At 35.2% G+C, this 18055-nt stretch overlaps 1 protein-coding gene across 1 annotated transcript in view; it reads right to left on the bottom strand.

The window, feature by feature from the left end:
• Positions 1-16949, bottom strand: part of AGL (amylo-alpha-1, 6-glucosidase, 4-alpha-glucanotransferase) — a gene marked incomplete at its 5' end in the record, with an annotated part of 30981 nt that extends 14032 nt beyond the window's left edge. The window contains 18 exons of the mRNA XM_010084947.1: positions 424-558; positions 686-798; positions 909-1033; positions 2199-2349; positions 2430-2582; positions 2810-2911; positions 3463-3626; positions 4693-4816; positions 5987-6174; positions 8802-8941; positions 9500-9597; positions 9688-9790; positions 9972-10092; positions 10370-10481; positions 10712-10893; positions 15084-15287; positions 15718-15884; positions 16739-16949. Of these exons, the coding sequence (XP_010083249.1) occupies positions 424-558; positions 686-798; positions 909-1033; positions 2199-2349; positions 2430-2582; positions 2810-2911; positions 3463-3626; positions 4693-4816; positions 5987-6174; positions 8802-8941; positions 9500-9597; positions 9688-9790; positions 9972-10092; positions 10370-10481; positions 10712-10893; positions 15084-15287; positions 15718-15884; positions 16739-16949 (2593 nt within the window). The remainder of the gene's footprint in view (positions 1-423; positions 559-685; positions 799-908; positions 1034-2198; positions 2350-2429; positions 2583-2809; positions 2912-3462; positions 3627-4692; positions 4817-5986; positions 6175-8801; positions 8942-9499; positions 9598-9687; positions 9791-9971; positions 10093-10369; positions 10482-10711; positions 10894-15083; positions 15288-15717; positions 15885-16738) is intronic.
• Positions 16950-18055: the final 1106 nt, after the last annotated feature.

The raw sequence follows: 18055 nt of genomic DNA, 5'->3' as shown, positions 1-18055 counted from the left end.
GGAAAGAGAGGAAGGATTTTACAAATAATTCTAGTTTCAGACTGAGATGAAAATAATTAAGTATATGTAACTCTCACCACTTAATTGGAAACTAACAGCCTGATTTTTCAGATGTTCCACACAAATGCTTTGGTATTTATTTAGAAACACAGTATTAAGTACAAACCCTGAACAATCTCATGCCAACACTGGCAAACACTGCATGTTAGTAAGTCTACTTTAAGCAGCAGTTACACAAAACCAGAGCAAAAGAGCCTGGGAAGTTTAAGTACTAACCCTGCTCAGAGTTTTTATTGCAGTCTGACAATTCAAATCCATCCGTAGTAATAAAAAACCCAAATTCCTCACTTTACAGTCACAGACTGTTCTTAGCTCCCACTTTAGCACTCTCGGTTCTACTTCAGAAACTTAAAGAATACTCACGAAGAAAATAACGTTTTTAATATAGGTGCTGAATGATCATCAGGAAGACTTCCAGATTTAAAATGAGGGCTGAACTGGATCAAATGATTGCGGAGTACACCAACAGCCTCTTGCGCCTTTGGGTCAAGGCTAACTCTGTAAATATGAATGTATAACTTGTAGAAATGTAGCACTTGCAATAACTATTCCCAAGTTTCAAAACAAAAGAATCCTATCATTTTATTTTAACTAACACAGCTATTTGGCAATTACAATAACGTACCTGAATACTATTATGCTTCCTGGTGTTAATTTTTCAAATTCTATTTCTTGAACAAATTCATTTGGCCCTTTTATGGCAGTTCCAGCTTGCTTTATAATTTTACTGTCTTTAATCTTAGGAAAGAAAACACATTTGCAACTGAAATTCAATGTCTTTTTTCTACTATAAATTATCACAAACTACAAAATATTACATCAGAACATGGGTGAAGGAGGTTAATTACCTGGATATGCTCTCTGAGTTCCACTGTGAAATTAGGCAATCCATTTATAAAACGTTCATCTTTTCCATAAGGACTAGCATTTCTCTCAATAGTCCTAGCCTCAAGTACTACTTCTTCTATTTTTCCTAAGAAAAGGTAAATCACGTTGTAGATGTTAAGATAATTTAAAGTGATTCTTTTGAAAACATGAAGCAAAATCTAAAACTGAAAATCTAAATATTCACAACAGAAGTCTCAGTTTTACAGTTAAAGAACAATCAAACGTGACAAAACATGTGGGGAAGTGTTTTAAATATCCCATAAACATTCATTACATGTTCATTGGCTGTATTGTATATAAAACTACAATTTTGTTATTTTATAATAAAACAACCATAAAAATCAGTCAACAATTAGTGAACTACAACCTGTCTTTTACCAATTACCAGCTCTGTTAGTTACCTTATTACCTGTTAGGAGACTGTATTAGATTGGTTCCCAAAGTGTATCTACTGATGGTTTATCTTAAAAGTGTAACAACTTACATTAATATTCAAATATTCTAATTTTCCCTGTCCTCTCAGTAATCTACAAAATAAGGTACATAACTCTTGCAGCCACTTTTAAATGTCTTAACTTACAACGTGACTGACTTTTACACAGGCACAAATATGCACTCAAAGTCAAAGTATAGAGAATACTTAAAAAGCCAGTTTGGAAAGCTGCTCTTCAGAAACACGGCCAGGTAATGCGTAGAAGTCACTATACTTTGCTACTATTAAGTACAGTAAACACTTTGCATATTTAATTAATATTATGTATTACCTATTATTCTTATATTAACTTATGCATTATAAAGTTGTTTCTTATTAAGATGTATTTTAAAACCACTAAAATAGTCGTATGTAAGAAAGCTGAATAGCAATGACATCAACAAACACAACAAGCTTTTAGCCTTTTTCCCCAGTATAACACTTAATAAATAGTAACCCCCCCCAACTCTGTACAGTTAACCATCTTGTTTGTGAACTGGTAACAAATAGCTAACAAGACAGTAAATAAAACCACACCCTTGTAGGAAACTTAGCAGGAAGTATACTTAATATGAATGCATTTGAAAACCCTAAGCAAGGTAAGTTTGTTATTGTTTCTTTAACCACTTTTGGTGTATGCATGTTAGTACATATAAAAGGAGTGTTATATACTGAAAATTCTCATGTTGATTTCACGTGTTTGAAGTTAAAAAGTATGGAATTAGAATAACTTGAATTTTTTGTACACCTGCCATCTCTTGAAAATAAATCTGATTACCTGGGATACACATTTCAGGTACGTCTTTGCTGTAGAAGGAAGTTTTAGGATCCCTGAAAGCAGTTCGACTTACAGCCACAACAGACTGGTGTGTGTTAGGACAATGTCTTGTCACTGCCACTATATCTTCATCAACTTGATCTACATAAACCTAGAAAAGACATACCATTGCAACTGTGCTCACTCAGAACAGAAACACGGAGAAATCACAATTTTACCCTCACTTCTTGCCTGATTAAAGCCTCTAGCCCCCAGCTCCTGATGCAGCCTGTTTATGGCCAGCCTTGCTGCTAGAATTCCTGTTTGGAAATTAACTTCACCAGAAGTCAGATGTGCTGCTGGATTCCATTTTGCATAAAACCTCTCTTCAGATACTACAGAGATCTGTAAAGAAAATAAGACTTAAGCAAATATCAACTACTCTGGAAAAAAAACAAACAACAAACAGCTGGAGGTCTCAATTATATAATCAATTCAAGTTTCATATGAAATTGGAAAATTTTAAGTAATGCCAGCTAGTAAACTGCTTGGAATTTCAAATGAATTAAGCTAAAGTATATCCTCTAGGACAAGAATAGAGTATACATTTTTAAAAGTAACTTAGGAGTTACCTGGTGCGGTACTAGTTCATCATAGCCTTTGGTGCTTCCAGTAGCGCAGCATGCCATGGAAACAATCATTGCACTAGGAAGAGCATCATATGCAGACCGGTGCTACGTTAAAAAATAAATAGGTAATAAATAGTGAAACAAAGACAGAATTCATTCCTTCAAATTCAGCATACAGAAGATATGCACAGTTTAACAGGGGAATTGCTAATCATATTATCATAATTTTCTCAATCACAACAGAATTATTGAAAGAAAAATTACTACAAATGCACAAACAAAAGCAACTTAAGAGAAACCCTCAAAAATAATCACTCCAATTCCCACCATTCTCTCACTCTCTCCTGTAAAACAGGAGCTTAGGAGAACAGGTTAACATGCAGAGACAGAACCACTTATAGTAGCTGGAATGAAGGAATCAAAACTGCTCATTAAGTAGCTTTATATACTTTTTCCCTTGAAAGGAAAAATCTTGAACATCAGAGGAAGTTGTTATAAAAATATTATTTTCTGCACGGAAACTTGAAGATCTGAAACTAATTTTTCTTAAATATCACTCAGGAAAACATCCAGATTGCACGAAGCCCTCCCATGGTTCAGAAACATCAATTCAGAAAATATTAATGTAAACTCTGGTTTTTTGTTTAGGCGCTCACCTGAATTGGACATTCGTTATCATGCGTAATATCCATAAAGAGTGCATGAGCAATAGCTGGCACCAAAGGCCTCAAACGTGGCTGAACAAAAGAGCCAACAGGTTCACCTCCAAAACGATAAACTAACCTTCCCTCTTCATGGCTATTATAAGCAGTCATTGCCTCTATAAAGAAAAAAATAGGTAAGTGTTTGCCCAAGAATACATACCACAGAGAACAGCACGCACAAAGATGTTAACGTGGCACTTCACAATTGTTATTTTGGTGTGTTCAATCATGTAAAAGAAAAAGTCACATTAAAACTATATTTTTCAATGTGGATACACAAACTCAGAGTATTCTGTTTACTATAATATATTAAGGTAAAGAAAGATAAGGGAAGAAAGGGAGAAAAAAACCAGATCTGAAACTGTTTCTCACAGGCTTTAAGAAACTCATGCAACCAAAATCAGACATGATGCAGCACTCACGTAGCAGAACTGTGCTACAACTTCTTTTTCTCTCACTAGAATAGGACTGAAATACTTAACCTTTTGTAAACTAAAGCAGGATGTCTCCTCTTATTTCATAGCTAGTACTGTATTTTTTGCTGACTATCAAAACAGTCACAATACAAAAACTATACTTCTGGTTACATGGAGTATGAAATTAAAAGTGCATAATCCAGAAGAATCCTTTTCCTTGGAAAAAGCACATCATCTATAATCTCTTGTTGGGAAGAGACCACACAGACAGCAAGCCTACCTCTTATTAAGGAGGTAATGCCCAGCCTATTCACAAAGATATTGTCCAGCTCCTCATTTCCTGTGAACAGTTCAGCCACTACAAACAAATCGGCTCGCAATTTTCTAGCTGTGTCCAGCATGTACTGCAAAAAGCACAGCCAAAAAAGCCACAGAAAGGGGAAAGGTAGATACAAAAAAGGACAAGTTTCAAAGCTAGGCAGGGATGGGACAACAGGAAAATGCCATGCAGCAAAGACAAACAGAAAGCCAAAATTAAGAAACAGAAAGTTGTTACGCAGGAGAGGACACACAAATACAAGCAAAATGAAGAATTAGCGTACAACACAGGAGAAGTTAAATGGGACATGAAGAAGAAAAGGTAATTGCATAAGCAAAGAACACGAATATGTAAGAAAAATAAAAAAAGGCATACCGATGTTAGTTTCACATTAAAAACTCCAAACCATACACACAATCCTACATAATTTTCAACTGCTTATTGTACCTCTAATCAGGCTGGTAATTCCCAGGCGGTTGACAAAAACATTGTCAATGTACTCACTGCCCGTGAAGAGTTCAGCTATCACATAAAGATTAGGTCTGACTGATCTGGCTGTTGCTAGCATCTCCTATAGATCATAATACATTTTTAATGCAAGACATTCATTGCCAGCTATGTATATGCAGTCATTAACATGAATGTTAACCAAACATAAATGAGTTTAATACATTTTTAATGCAAGACATTCATTGTCAGCTATGTATATGCAGTCATTAACACGAATGTTAACCAAACATAAATGAGTCGTTCATATATACAGTTCATTAAAAATGTTAACAACAGGTAACATTCATAAAATCATGTTTGTATTTTATAGAGATTATTTATGGACTAAGTAATTCTAGGAAATTCTCTTAAGACTTTAAGCTAATTACAACTTTGTTTTTAAACAAAATCTTAACTCAAAACGCAAGAACAAAGGTTGGATAAAAGAGATACCTGTTAAGGCAAGAAATTTGAAGAGAACTTCAGCTCAAGCCTTCAAAGTTACCATTCCAAAAATAGTAACAATAAATGAAAGAATAGCAGAAAATTTTAAATGGCTGCATTTAACAGCCACTTACAACTTTTGCATGGACAAATCAACTTGTTGTAGAGAGCTCTTCATATTTAGGTAAACTCTGTAACCAAGCTAAGACTAAGCACTAACAAGCTGTACTACTCAAACCCGTTTAAAGCTAACTTACTAGATAAGTACCATTTCTGGATGTAGCCAGCTCTTTGGTAAGCAACAAGCACTAATCTAAGCAATAAGCACTAATCTTAGCAATAAATTTGCCAGATTAAACTTTCTGCGGGTGTTTACCAACTTTTAAATTCTGAGAAGTAAACCACTTCCTGTTTAATTCAGCAATAGCAAAATATATATGGAAAAGAAACGCTAAGACTTTCAACTAAGTTTTGGCAATGGCCCCAGCTAAAACTGACATACTGGATACTGGCAGTCATTGCACTAAGTCCATGGCTACCTAAGGGAAAAGTTAGCCCTGTCCACCTGCATCCACAATACTTCAGCTAAAGTGGAGAATTAAAAGATAACAATAGTTACACTGCTCCAGTAACTGAAGTACCCGAAACTGTATCTAAACATCACCAGCCAAGAAACCTTGCCTATGCTGTGAGGAAGACTCATTCACACCTGAGCTCTGCCATGGAGATCCTGCAGATTTTAAAGCAACAGTGCAGGATTTATTTCAGACATAAGCTGCTTACAATAAACATGTTTAATTTTGCGTACCTCAGCTACATGAATAGGTGTTGAGTGGCAGTTGTCCAGCCGAACACCATGGAAATATTTGGCAGTGATTTCAGTGTATTTTTTCATATGTGCCCAGAGGTATGGGCAGTCTTCAGGTTTGTTACCATAACGCAGTTTCACACTGTCTCCCCAACAAATAAGCTCTCTTCTCAGGTAAACATTTGAACCTGTAAGGGAAATAATTTCACTACAGTGTGTGTATATATATACACACACATATTCTATATAGAGAGAGAGAGAGTACACAATGTGCACCAAAATTAAAATGTGGTATTTCATTTTCTGCTGCTGAAGAGTAGGAAAACACTGTGATGAAGAGTAAAAATTCTAACAATAACGAGATCAACTCAAAAACTATATACCCTACACTGATGTGTAAATTCAGACTACTCCAAATGAATATTTAACTTCTATAGTGATACTGAAATAATTATGCAGATTGAGGAATTAAAAGGAATTTGATTTAAAAGTATAAAAACTCTAACTGAGAAAAAAAGAAGAAAAAAGCAGCAAACGAAAAAATCATACAGTTTATACTGGCCAAATTAAAAAAGGCATCTCACTGTGTTATCATAAACTGCCACAGTCACAATTTAAAATTTTATCTTCTGTTAACAGCAGACTGTGATGACGCAAAGTAAATTTCCAAAGTACTTAGGCAGGCAGGTCATTTAAATGGACAAAGTCCCTAAAATATTTTTGTCTGTATGAAAATATTTATCCTTCCTCTAGTCTAGTTTCATCACTATTTTTTGCCCCCTTTTTGATGCAAATAATAAATCCGAGTTCACCTATAATGTACTCACTGCACAGAACATACTGACAGAGGTTTAACTGTGCAAAGACTTAAGTAATCAGTCATATCTAAAAAAGTGATTTCTATATAAATTATATATTTGACAATGGCAGTAATATTTAAGAAACAAACCAACCCACCAAAACCCCACACTATTTGCAGCATGTAATATCCAGGCACCATCACTGAATTGTTAATAATCAGACCCCACATAAGGGAAATACAATTGTTTTTGAGCCATCAGTGTCCTGAAGGTCTGTTTATATCCATCTTACCTAAACCTGATCAGTTCATGAACAGGGCCAGCACGACTAAGGATGGGTAAGACAACTACTCCATTGTTTTCTGCTACTCCTAGACCAGCTCTACTGATGCATCACCACAGTTATTTCAGTGACTGAACCTTGAATCAGATCAGGAAACTTGTTCCGCTGAAAAGTAATCCTGCCTTAGCAAAGAGATTATTTTTCAGCCAGACTAATTTCCTAAGGCTCACATTATGGACACCTAAGTGACTGGGCCTACACAATGAGAGACGCACAATAAGAGTGAGCAGCTAGTAAAGAGTAGGGATTCTAAGTCACCACTACTTACAAAAACATTCACTTAAGCACAGCCCACCTTTTGTCTTCACTAATGGCAACATATCTGCATGGACAGAAAAATTGTCTTGCTTTGGATGCATGCCACAATTTTTTTAAGGGCCATTTACAGAACATAAGAGTGAGCAGCTAGTAAAGAGTAGGGATTCTAAGTCACCACTACTTACAAAAACATTCACTTAAGCACAGCCCACCTTTTGTCTTCACTAATGGCAACATATCTGCATGGACAGAAAAATTGTCTTTGGATGCATGCCACAATGTTTTTAAGGGCCATTTACAGAACTAGCTGCATTTGTTTAGCAGTTCCTCTTTTTGTGCCCTTATGCATCATATTTTCACACTGTATTCTCAGTTGAAACAATTTGTAGCATAAAACAAAGGTATAACAGAAGTATAAAACACACAAAAAGCTATAGATTAATTAAGAGAGAAAGCTCAGTAACAGAAGTTCGGGATGCTAACTAAAGCCAGTGACTGAAGGCAACAAAATACAACAGTTTGCTTAGAAGAAAGGACAAATAGCTGAAAGGCAACTAAACAAAATCACCCTTGAAATACATATTTTCTTCATCCTTACAAAGGAGAAAAAAAAAAAGTAAATAAAAAGCAATGAAAGGGCTGTAGATGATTTTGCAGAAATTAGGTGTTTGCTAACTCCAGATCACTCTGGAGTACCAATCAGATTAGCTTCTAAAGCAGACTCTACAAATTTGTAGATAGATGTTTCTAATTAGAGTTAAACTGGCCTTTGACTCAGTTTACAAAATGAATGACTACCCCGAAAAAAAAAAAAAAAGTTGTCAGCCTTGCTCTTATTGGATATCAATGCTGTCCCAAAAGGAGTTAGAATACAATATTTTAGTGCCTGGTGAATTCACACCCTATCTTACCTTCAAAAGTAATCAGCATACTTATTTGGATTAATTGGGTCACCTCTTGACTGCCTGGCTGCCACTCACTGGACCTTTCAAGCATCCAGTTTCTGCTCACTAATGCAGTAAAATACTATCCACCTTTCTATTGCATCAGTTTTCTGCCATAATGTCACTGTCTTAGGGAAATGCCAACAAGCAATGGTGTTGGAACAAAGTACAAGCTAAACAAAGAACACGACAAAAGTGGGGAGGCAGGATGTCCCCATTACAGTGGCAAAGAGCTGGTAATTTCCCTCTCAAATCTTGCGAAACTGTACCTCAAATCCCCGTTCTTACAGTTGATCTGTATGCTGAATGGAAAATAAAAATGTTATAAACTGAGTATCTATCTGCTATTCTGCAGATTCATAGGGATACATCTGGAAAAAAATGGATTAAATAAAATCCTTGTTGCTTTGGCTAAAATATCAAAAGGTCTATAAGTTCTTTTCAAAGTGATTCAAAGTTCTTTTACAAACCTGGTTCTGCAAAGTTTCTAAGAGGATCATCTCCCATAACCCAGCCATTATGAGCCATGAAATAACAAGCTTTATCTGGCTGATGTAGCATAGTTTCTTCTTCCTCCACCGTCAGGTCTTTGAATGGATAGGTAAAATACCTATGTAATAGACAAGCAATTAAAAAACACCCCAAAATATAAGGTAATCTAAGCTGAAATTCATTTATTTGAAATTAAAATATCTGCTGTGAACTGGCTTATAGATAAAACAGATGCACCCCCCCACACACCCTGCTGCTAGACTATAAATGATGGGGAGTTTTCTATTTTGTAGCATGTCTTGAAGAAGGACAGGTGTTGCCACTATCTTGGTGTCAGCTGGTAGTGTAAGATTAAAGCCCTAACCTTTCAGATACATGAGTGGCATCAAGTACATCAAACTTGAAAGGTATAAGCTTTCCTACTTCCACCCTTCTTCCACCTACAAGAGCAATTTGCACTATGTAAGGCTTTGATGTGCTCTAAATATTGTTTCATGCTCTCTGGTCATATTTGTTTACTGAAGTTATCATTGTTGCTTAAAAATTCATTAAGTATCATTTGTCCATGGGAAAGAAAACATACACATGTACATATAAACATATACTTTTAATGAACTTTGAACTCACTTTCCCTGGAGAGACTTTAATAGTTTCCAAACAAAACAAACCAAAATACCTGGTAACTAAAGGATATTTTCTAGTAATAGGACCCCGCTTAGGACCATCACCAGCCAGTCGCTCATAAACCACAGTCCCCACAAGACAATTGACAGCCTAGAAATAATTAAATTATGCATTACTGAAATGCCTACATTTACTTGCAATTTAAAAAAACTCAGCATTAAAACACAGTAATTACAAGACCTGCTCTTGATGGTGATGAGTTTGTCTGTATTGTTCACCATTCAGTTCCTCAATCCTCTTGCGAAACCAGTTACAACATTCTTCTATTGCAGCTGGTCCATTGCTTATCAAGAGGACATTAAAAGCACAGAACAATTAGAATAATTAATTTTTGAAACATGCAGTATACATAACTATAAGGAAGGAAAAATTAATTTTTTCCATCTCTGAAAATAATTTCATTTATTTGGTTTTGCAAATTTACCTTCACTTGTGATTTTAACTTGTAATCAATAATACAATACCTGTGTGGTATGAATGTGGCCAATGCTATATTCATATCGACAGTACAGCCAAATCGTCTATAATCAGGATCCTGAACTATTTGAAGATGTTGATTTGGATCAGATTTAGTGCTCATTTTGCCTAAGATCAAGATAGAAGAGAATATTCATAAAATAAAAGTAGGAATCACATTTAAAAGACATATAACTTTTATAACTCTAGCATAAGCAAGATATGGGTCTTCAAAGACTTTACTAGCCCTCAAAGCATTCTTGTATACTTAAATCATCATGGTAGATTTCTCACATAGCAAAAAAAGGGATTATTTTGTTTTCCAGCTTATTGTTAAGTTTACCTATAAGTTTCTTGAACTATAAATATATAATCCACATGCTTCAGCAACATACCCTTCCTTTACCTTGAGTCAGAAGGGTTTTAAATTGCTGCACAGCTTTGTTAACATCCACTTGGAAAAATTCCCATAGTTTAATTTTTGGATATACATCTTCCCAAATTATTTTGCGGATACACTGTACAAATAAAAATCATGTTAGTTAACAATGTTGATGATTAATACAACTAAGAAAAGCTAAGTGCTCTAAATCCAGAAAAAAATCTTGGGAAGTAAAGGGTTATTTCATTAAATATATCTGCAAAGTATACACCATTTTTTGTGCATTTCTACAACCTCAGAAATATTAAAGGTTTATTCAGCCATCTGTAGGGTTCATTAGCTTATACTCAGTTCTCATTCACTTACATTCAGGTGATGATCATTTTCAATCAAGGGAGGGACCCCTTTAGCAATATACTTTCCATCAGCCACCATACAGGTCAAGTGCCACAGAGCTCTATCCAAGACCCAAGCTGGCTTCAGGTGAGGAGAATTTACAAGGTTATAGCCACACTCTGGATGCATCCTGAGCCATTCACTGTTAGCAGCTTATTCAAGAAAGGGAAGAGGAGAAAAAAAAATAAGTACACAAGTTGAACACTTAGTTGTTTTCTGCAAATGTCTTAACACCAAGAAGTTAAGGTACTATGGCATGTATACTTCGTCCACATTTCAACTGAAGTTCTCCATACCAACAGAAAAATCATGTCTTATGCAGATGCATGCGTTACTTATGGCCGTTTGTTTAACAGCAAATATAGCTACAGAGGCTGCAGAGAAACTTTTTGTTAGTTACATAAAGATATGCAATGGCAGCATCATTCTAAAACACTAAAAAAAAGTTTAAAAAAAATCACATTTTTGTTGCAGGAAGTACATCAAATAACGGACAAAATGCTCTTTGTGTGTTAAATAGAAACATACAACCCAAACTAAGATTTAAGATGGCCTAAGTTGTTTGTTTTTTAATATTCTTAACCCCCAGATGCTACACACGCAGAGCCAGAGAACAAGTGCGCACACACATCACCCAACAAATAATTAATGAAAAATATAGCTAAATGGTCTTGTAAGCCAGGATTAGCTGTGACAGTATTGTGTACATAATAAGAAGCAGAGGGGTGGGAAGCGATACCACTGAGTCTTACAAAGGAAGATGAGTGCACTGTCTCATGCATGCAAATGGCACACTAGTTCAGATAAAACACCACAGTCTACTGTGTTTGTTTTCTAAACTTGTCCTGCAGCATCAACAAGCACCAGAAGATATGCTGAACACTAAGAATTGACTCAGAGAAGGTAAGGAGCCTTCACTGGAAAATGGGTGTAATATTCTAATATAGAGAGGAGCGTGCAAGCAACAGTATGAGTAAATACATATACAGCAGAGAGAATTTTGATTTTGGATGTATGACAATTAGCAAAAAATCCTCAAGAGTTTATTTCTTTCCGTTTTTGGAACTGTCCTAAACACTATTTAACTGAAAATTTTCACATGTTCTTTTGAATGAATCTCTGCAATTGAAAAACTAAATGTAAAAAAATAAAGCATGGAGTGCATAACAAAAAAATAATTTACTCAGGTTTTACAAGGTTTTTTAAAAAAATCAACCTTCATAGAATGTCTTCTTATTAATCCATTGTTTTAGAAAAGCAGAGAAAAATAGTAGTAGTACTTTACACTAGGGAAAATATATAACAAATTATTATATTGGAAACATGAAGAAAGAGCCATTAACATGTCCAAGATTACAGCAGAACAATTAACACCTAAAACCCAAGCTTGCTTAGTTCAAAGTATTTCAAACAAAAATATTGAAGGGAAAGAAAAGAGTGTACTCTCTCAGCCTATAGCATGAACAGCTCTTCTGAACACCCTCTTGCATTACATCTCAAGACCATTCTGGACATGGCAAAATTCCATGTTTAGAAGGTCAAACCACTTGTGGAAATTAAGACCTTCATGGTTTAAATGCCACCTACAACTAAAAACACCATACTCATTTTAAAGTTACATAAAGCAATAATAAGCTCAGACTGTTAAAGGCTGCTCTAGGCCAACCAAATTTCTCCCCCTGCACCCTTTTTTCTTTTAATACATATACTACTTAAGAAAAAAATATTTTTCTCCAAAAAACAAAACTAGCTTACTCCACTCATCTAGCAAGAACCATGATTTACCATAAAGGACTTTTATGAGTAAATACAGTTAATTCTAAAAAGACAATATAACATCGTAGCTGGTAACAATAGTAGCCTCTTCAGAAAGAGAAAGATGTGATTTATTTCAGTTTATTTTATTACTTTATACAATTTATTACAGCCACTGAAAGCTCAGAAGAGGAAAAAAACCCCAACTATCCTTTTTCTATCTCCTGGTGAGAAGTAAATGTCAGTAAACACAATATTTCTTATTTGAGACACCCTGAAGGAAACGGCAGCCCCAAAAGGAGCACACCTACACAGACAGTTACCAGACAGGGTTTGTAAGTTTATTTATGATACTCCTACTAACATGCCAAAGGTCCATCTATATTTGACATTAGTGTATGCACCTACTTTACTTTTAAAGCCAGGCCATAGATGCTGGCTTTCACTAGAGCCTAAAAGAGACGTTAACATCAAAAACTGACTCCCACCGTCCTCTACTGTGCGAGCAGTCTGTTCTCCATTCCAGTGTAAAAACCAAACACCTTAGCTTAACTGCTTAATACTGAAAGTGAGCAGCGTGCCTTTACAACAGGAACAGAGGGGAAGCATTGCCACTTTTACACAGGGGTTACAGACAAAGCAGAAACTACTAACAGACACAACCACTGTAAGCTGGGGGGTCATGAGCTGTTAGAATTACCAGCAGTAGAGGATTTTACTGTGAGACAACTTAAGCTTTTAATGCAGACATGCTGCAGAATTAATGATGATCTGCAAGTATCCATAATCTGCTCAAAATAACTGACCATACATTGTGTCTTTTATATTCACATGGGTTTATGAAACATGTTTTACAATTAAGTCACCCTAATGTGCAGGAACGAACTAATTTGACTACTAGAAATTACTGTTCAATTAAAATATATTAAAAAAAAAAGTAAAGTTAAATTTCCATCTAATCAAGACCCAGACAAAATGAATCCCAAAACCTATTTGCCTATTTTCTTATTTCAAAAGCCACCAAAAAAGCTGCACAGGCATACACAACATTGTTGTTTACTCAGACATTTATCAATGTATCTTTCTGCTTATGCTAAATTTGGCATTTAAAATTTGGAGTCAGTTGTAAATCAAGAGGTTTTGATTATAAACAACAAAGAGGGCGGGGAAAAAAAAGAGTTTTAAAGTTTGAAAGCAGGAAAAAAAGCCATCAAGTATACTTTGCTTAATGATGTAAGTCAGGACCATGGTAATTCGAAATTTCTATCCTGTTAGAAAACACTTCTAAACATCCTTTCACCATAGTATAAATGTTTAGTCATCCATCCCAATGAATATTACTTGGAACACCAAATGTAACCTGAAAAAGTCCTTCTACAAACGTAACCAAATAACATTTTTTTCCTCAAATTATTTTGGAGTCTAATAATTAGACTTAGGTATTTCTGTCCATAAAACCATTCTTGGCAGCATGCAAACACACATAGTAAAAAGAAAACAGGACCTCAAGCATGTGAAAGAGAAACTGGACTTCTAGTTGGGAAAGTGCAAGAAATTTTTAATCTGAAATTAGTAGAATGTTTAAAAGCCTAATTCCCTCAGACGCATAGCTAATAACTATACTTAGTAACTTTCAACAGACAAACAGTACAAACAACAGGGCCCACATTGCATTGCAGACTGATTGGACAGGAATGTTTGGCATCAGTCAACACCAAAGAATTAAAGTAAATAAAGCTTGAAATTCACAGATAACCCCCTATGGTTAGGTTTTTTGTAAGCCTCAATGGACTGAAACATCAACCTACATAACCCATTTGTTGTACTCTCAGCTATGAGAATGCTAATTATTGTGATCCTTAGGATTACAGTGTCAGATGAAATTGCATTATAAACATAATCAAAGTAAACTCATTATCTAAACAATCAGCAAAATTACAAATGTTGAAGTACTAGAATTTAAATTTCATCAGATCATACTGAAGAAAACCCAGTGTCCTTCAAGCAATTAAGTAAAGCCTTCAATGCATGGGTTTATCAATGTTTTAAAAAAACTCACCCCAAACACAAAGCTATCTCTTTTTTTCCTTTCCCCACAGACTGAGCTGTAACATTTCCTCCATTGCTTAATCCTAGCCTCTTGTCCCTGTTTGTTGTTTGCATGTTAGAAACAAATTAGAGCAGTTACTTTCAAGCAGTTACACGAATAATACCCTGTTTAACAAGGAAGCACTCAGTTTACGTTCACCAAATAATTAATTCATAATGCAGATTACATTCATTTACATGGGAGCTGCACACTGCAGATCATAAAAATAAGCATATTATAAAAATACAGACACATGCACAGCTCATTAATTTTTTCTAAGAATGGCTCTATTCACTTTTTCAGTAACAATACTAAATTCTTTCACATCTGTTATGGAGACGTATCAGTTACAATCATAAAGAGTTGTCCTGGATTTGAGAGATTCAAAGAAAGAGAAAACAAAGCTGCTTAAAACAGCTACTAAAAGATGGGCTCAAGGGGAAAAAGTCAAGAGAAAAATATAGGACCAATCTGGTTATTAACACACATAAGTCATACCAGTATGATTGTAGACTACATCTGTGATGCAAAGCATATTCCATTCATTTTTCATCTTTTCCACAAGAGCTCCTATGTCACTCCAAGTGCACTTCTTATTATGACTTGAAAATTCAGGATTTACTTCTAATTGGTCAGCCAGTGAATAACATGACCTAGACAGTCCAAGCTTCTGCAGTGGTGTAAAATGAATCATGTTGTAACCTACATAATAAGAAGACATTTATTTAATAAGAAAAAAAATTTTAGTCAGAGTTAATTGAAAGAAGAATAACAAGTTACACTTATTACATGTACTTTAAGTTAGTGTTTGGAATAACCTGTGTAAATTAATCTGATTCTTCCCCTTGAAATTCTACATAACACAAGCTTTAAAAAAATCACCCTGTCAGTTCTATCTGAAATCAATAAAACAAAAGTGGTTTCCTGTATTAGGAAATTCCTGAATTTTTGCACCTCTGCAAATATTTTAATCATTTCACTGACTTAATCTGTTAACTAAATTGAATCTAGTAGAAAATATTTAGTCTGCAAACTGAAGAACAAACAAGCTGTTTACGCTGAAGCTCTTTAGTGGAACTTTGGTTTTGTCTTAAGACAAAAACACGCTCTTTAATATGTGTATTGGCATTACCTGTTTCTTTTGCAACTTTAAGCCTATCTTCCCATTCATGAAACGGTCCCAGACACTTAGCAAGGAACGTCTGGAGTGTAACACAATCCAAAGGCAACACATGATTATCAGCTCCAACATGCAAAATAGGATCCACAACTATGTAACCTCCACCACTTTTTTCATTTCTAGGGAAAAAATAATTTTCATTGGTATAGTAAACACCCACTGTACCAGTCAGTTTCAGAAAAAGAATCCAAGAAACATAGCTATTTCAAAACCACAGTTGCCCAGTACAGTGGTTGGGGGAAGGTGGGGAACAAGACTGCTGGGCACCTGAAGAAAATAGGACATCATCTCTCTACTGGACTTAAAAGAATACAATTGGGATACAGAGCTTTAAACTCTCCCCAAAAGTGAGATACCTTTGTTATTTTCTGAGACAGACTACTGGTTCCTGCTTTTAGGGTATAGACAGAAACAAAGAAATGACTACCCATCTTTTATACAAAGACCTCCATTTGGAGCACCATCCTCAGCGAGAGACCTGAGCTAAGTGCCCTTTCAGGCCTAAGGGAATTTAGCCACCCATCTTCTAGAAACTCAGAATAACAGACTACAATCACTACAGACACTGGCTTTCTCTTCTGTACTTGTCCTGTTGAAACAAAGAAGGAAGTAAAGAATGCCAGAACCTCTGTGCTAGAAAGAAAACAACCTTCAAAGCCAATGAAGAAAGCACAAATTAATCATTCAGATACTCAGAATTCTGATGACTTTGAAAACTTGTCAAAATGGCTTGACTTTGCAACATTCACAGAAATTTTATCAACTTTGTTCTGTATATTCTCCAGAAAACTTTGCATTCAAAGCATTCAACAACCACCATAGCTACTGTCCAGCAGATTCAGATAGGCTCCATGGTTGCAATTTGAAAAACGCATGGAAAAAAATGATTTTATTCTTAATATTGATTCTTCAGGTTAAAATACAAACCAAGGGAGCAGACTGCATTTGGCTGCAAGTATAGAATTTCACTTACCCAAGACTGAAATAGTACTGGTACGACCCAGAAATTTGGAGATCCAGCTTGCAGTATTTGTCAGAGTCATCTTCTTTTCCTGTAGGATTGTGCCACGATAGTGTCCTGAACTTGTGGCGATCAAATGCACCTCCAGAAGCTGGATAATTTGTGTACACAGTAACGGGCTTGCCTTGAAGAGTCGGGCCCAATCGGAACTGTAGTTCAAAACCTCAAGAAAGAGAGATAAAACCACTTTATCAGAAGGACTAGATATTTATACTATGTAATTACAGATCATCATTCTTATGTTAAGAAAGCGCACTAACACATCTGCCAAGAATTTTGGCAGAATGGTATATTTCTACAGCATTTTCTCCCCTGACTTAATGTTCTTTGCACACTATGTACAGTCCTTTTCCTTTACTTACATGGCACTATTCAAGTCCTTTCCAATTTGTTCCTCTAAAGTCTTAAAAACAAAACACAGCAAAACATAACAATCATCTGTCTACGTACAATTTTATGCAGATTTTGGATTATGTAGTATTTAAGTATTTAGGTTTACCAAGTCTATACAGTAAACTGACCCATGAAGACATCTGAAAAAAATTGGGAACACATTTCAAAACAGAAAATATTTCAAATTCCTTCATTCTCCATTGAGGGTTCACTAAACAATGCTAAATTCCTTATGCTTTTAACTGCAAAATGATATATATTTCTGTGTAATCTACAATGTACAAACAAATTGTTAAACTTTCAGAGAGCTCAACAAACCAAAGGGACTTTTTGTACACATACAATAACTTTTACTAAATTACATGCCAGTCATGTAGTTAACTGTGGTAAGACACCTACTAACCCTAGTAGTCTACAAAACTGCGAGTAAAGAAACTTGAGTATTTGTAAAAGCAGAGTTATTAATACACAGATAATGAATTATGAAGTGTAAAAAAACCTGAACGGAAAGTTCCAGTATCTTAAGTCAAAAAACCCCACTTGCTTATTAAGTAGAATCATGGGGATTCTAATACCGGAATTCAATGTCTGAATACATTTAAATGTAAGTCTCACCAAGCTCACAGTTTCTCTTATTAAGATAATCACTGCACCCAAAACTACCATGTAAAGCAGTAGTTTTAGGATCTGAATGTCTGTCATGTAAAAGGAAGCTCATTCGATTGAAAACCAAAAAAACTTAACACAAAAAAAAAAATCACATTTGGAAGGTTAAGTACACTCTCCCCAGTACTGTCCTCCTAACATTTTATTACAGGGATTACTAAAATTAGAGCACAAGGATATATGCCATTGATATCTTATTTCCTGTAACAG

The sequence above is a fragment of the Pterocles gutturalis genome, unplaced genomic scaffold (genome assembly GCF_000699245.1).
Source record: "Pterocles gutturalis isolate BGI_N339 unplaced genomic scaffold, ASM69924v1 scaffold21155, whole genome shotgun sequence".
Lineage (NCBI taxonomy): Eukaryota > Metazoa > Chordata > Aves > Pterocliformes > Pteroclidae > Pterocles > Pterocles gutturalis.
Note: the sequence above shows the minus strand (reverse complement) of the source record. Positions and strands in the feature narration are given on the sequence as shown.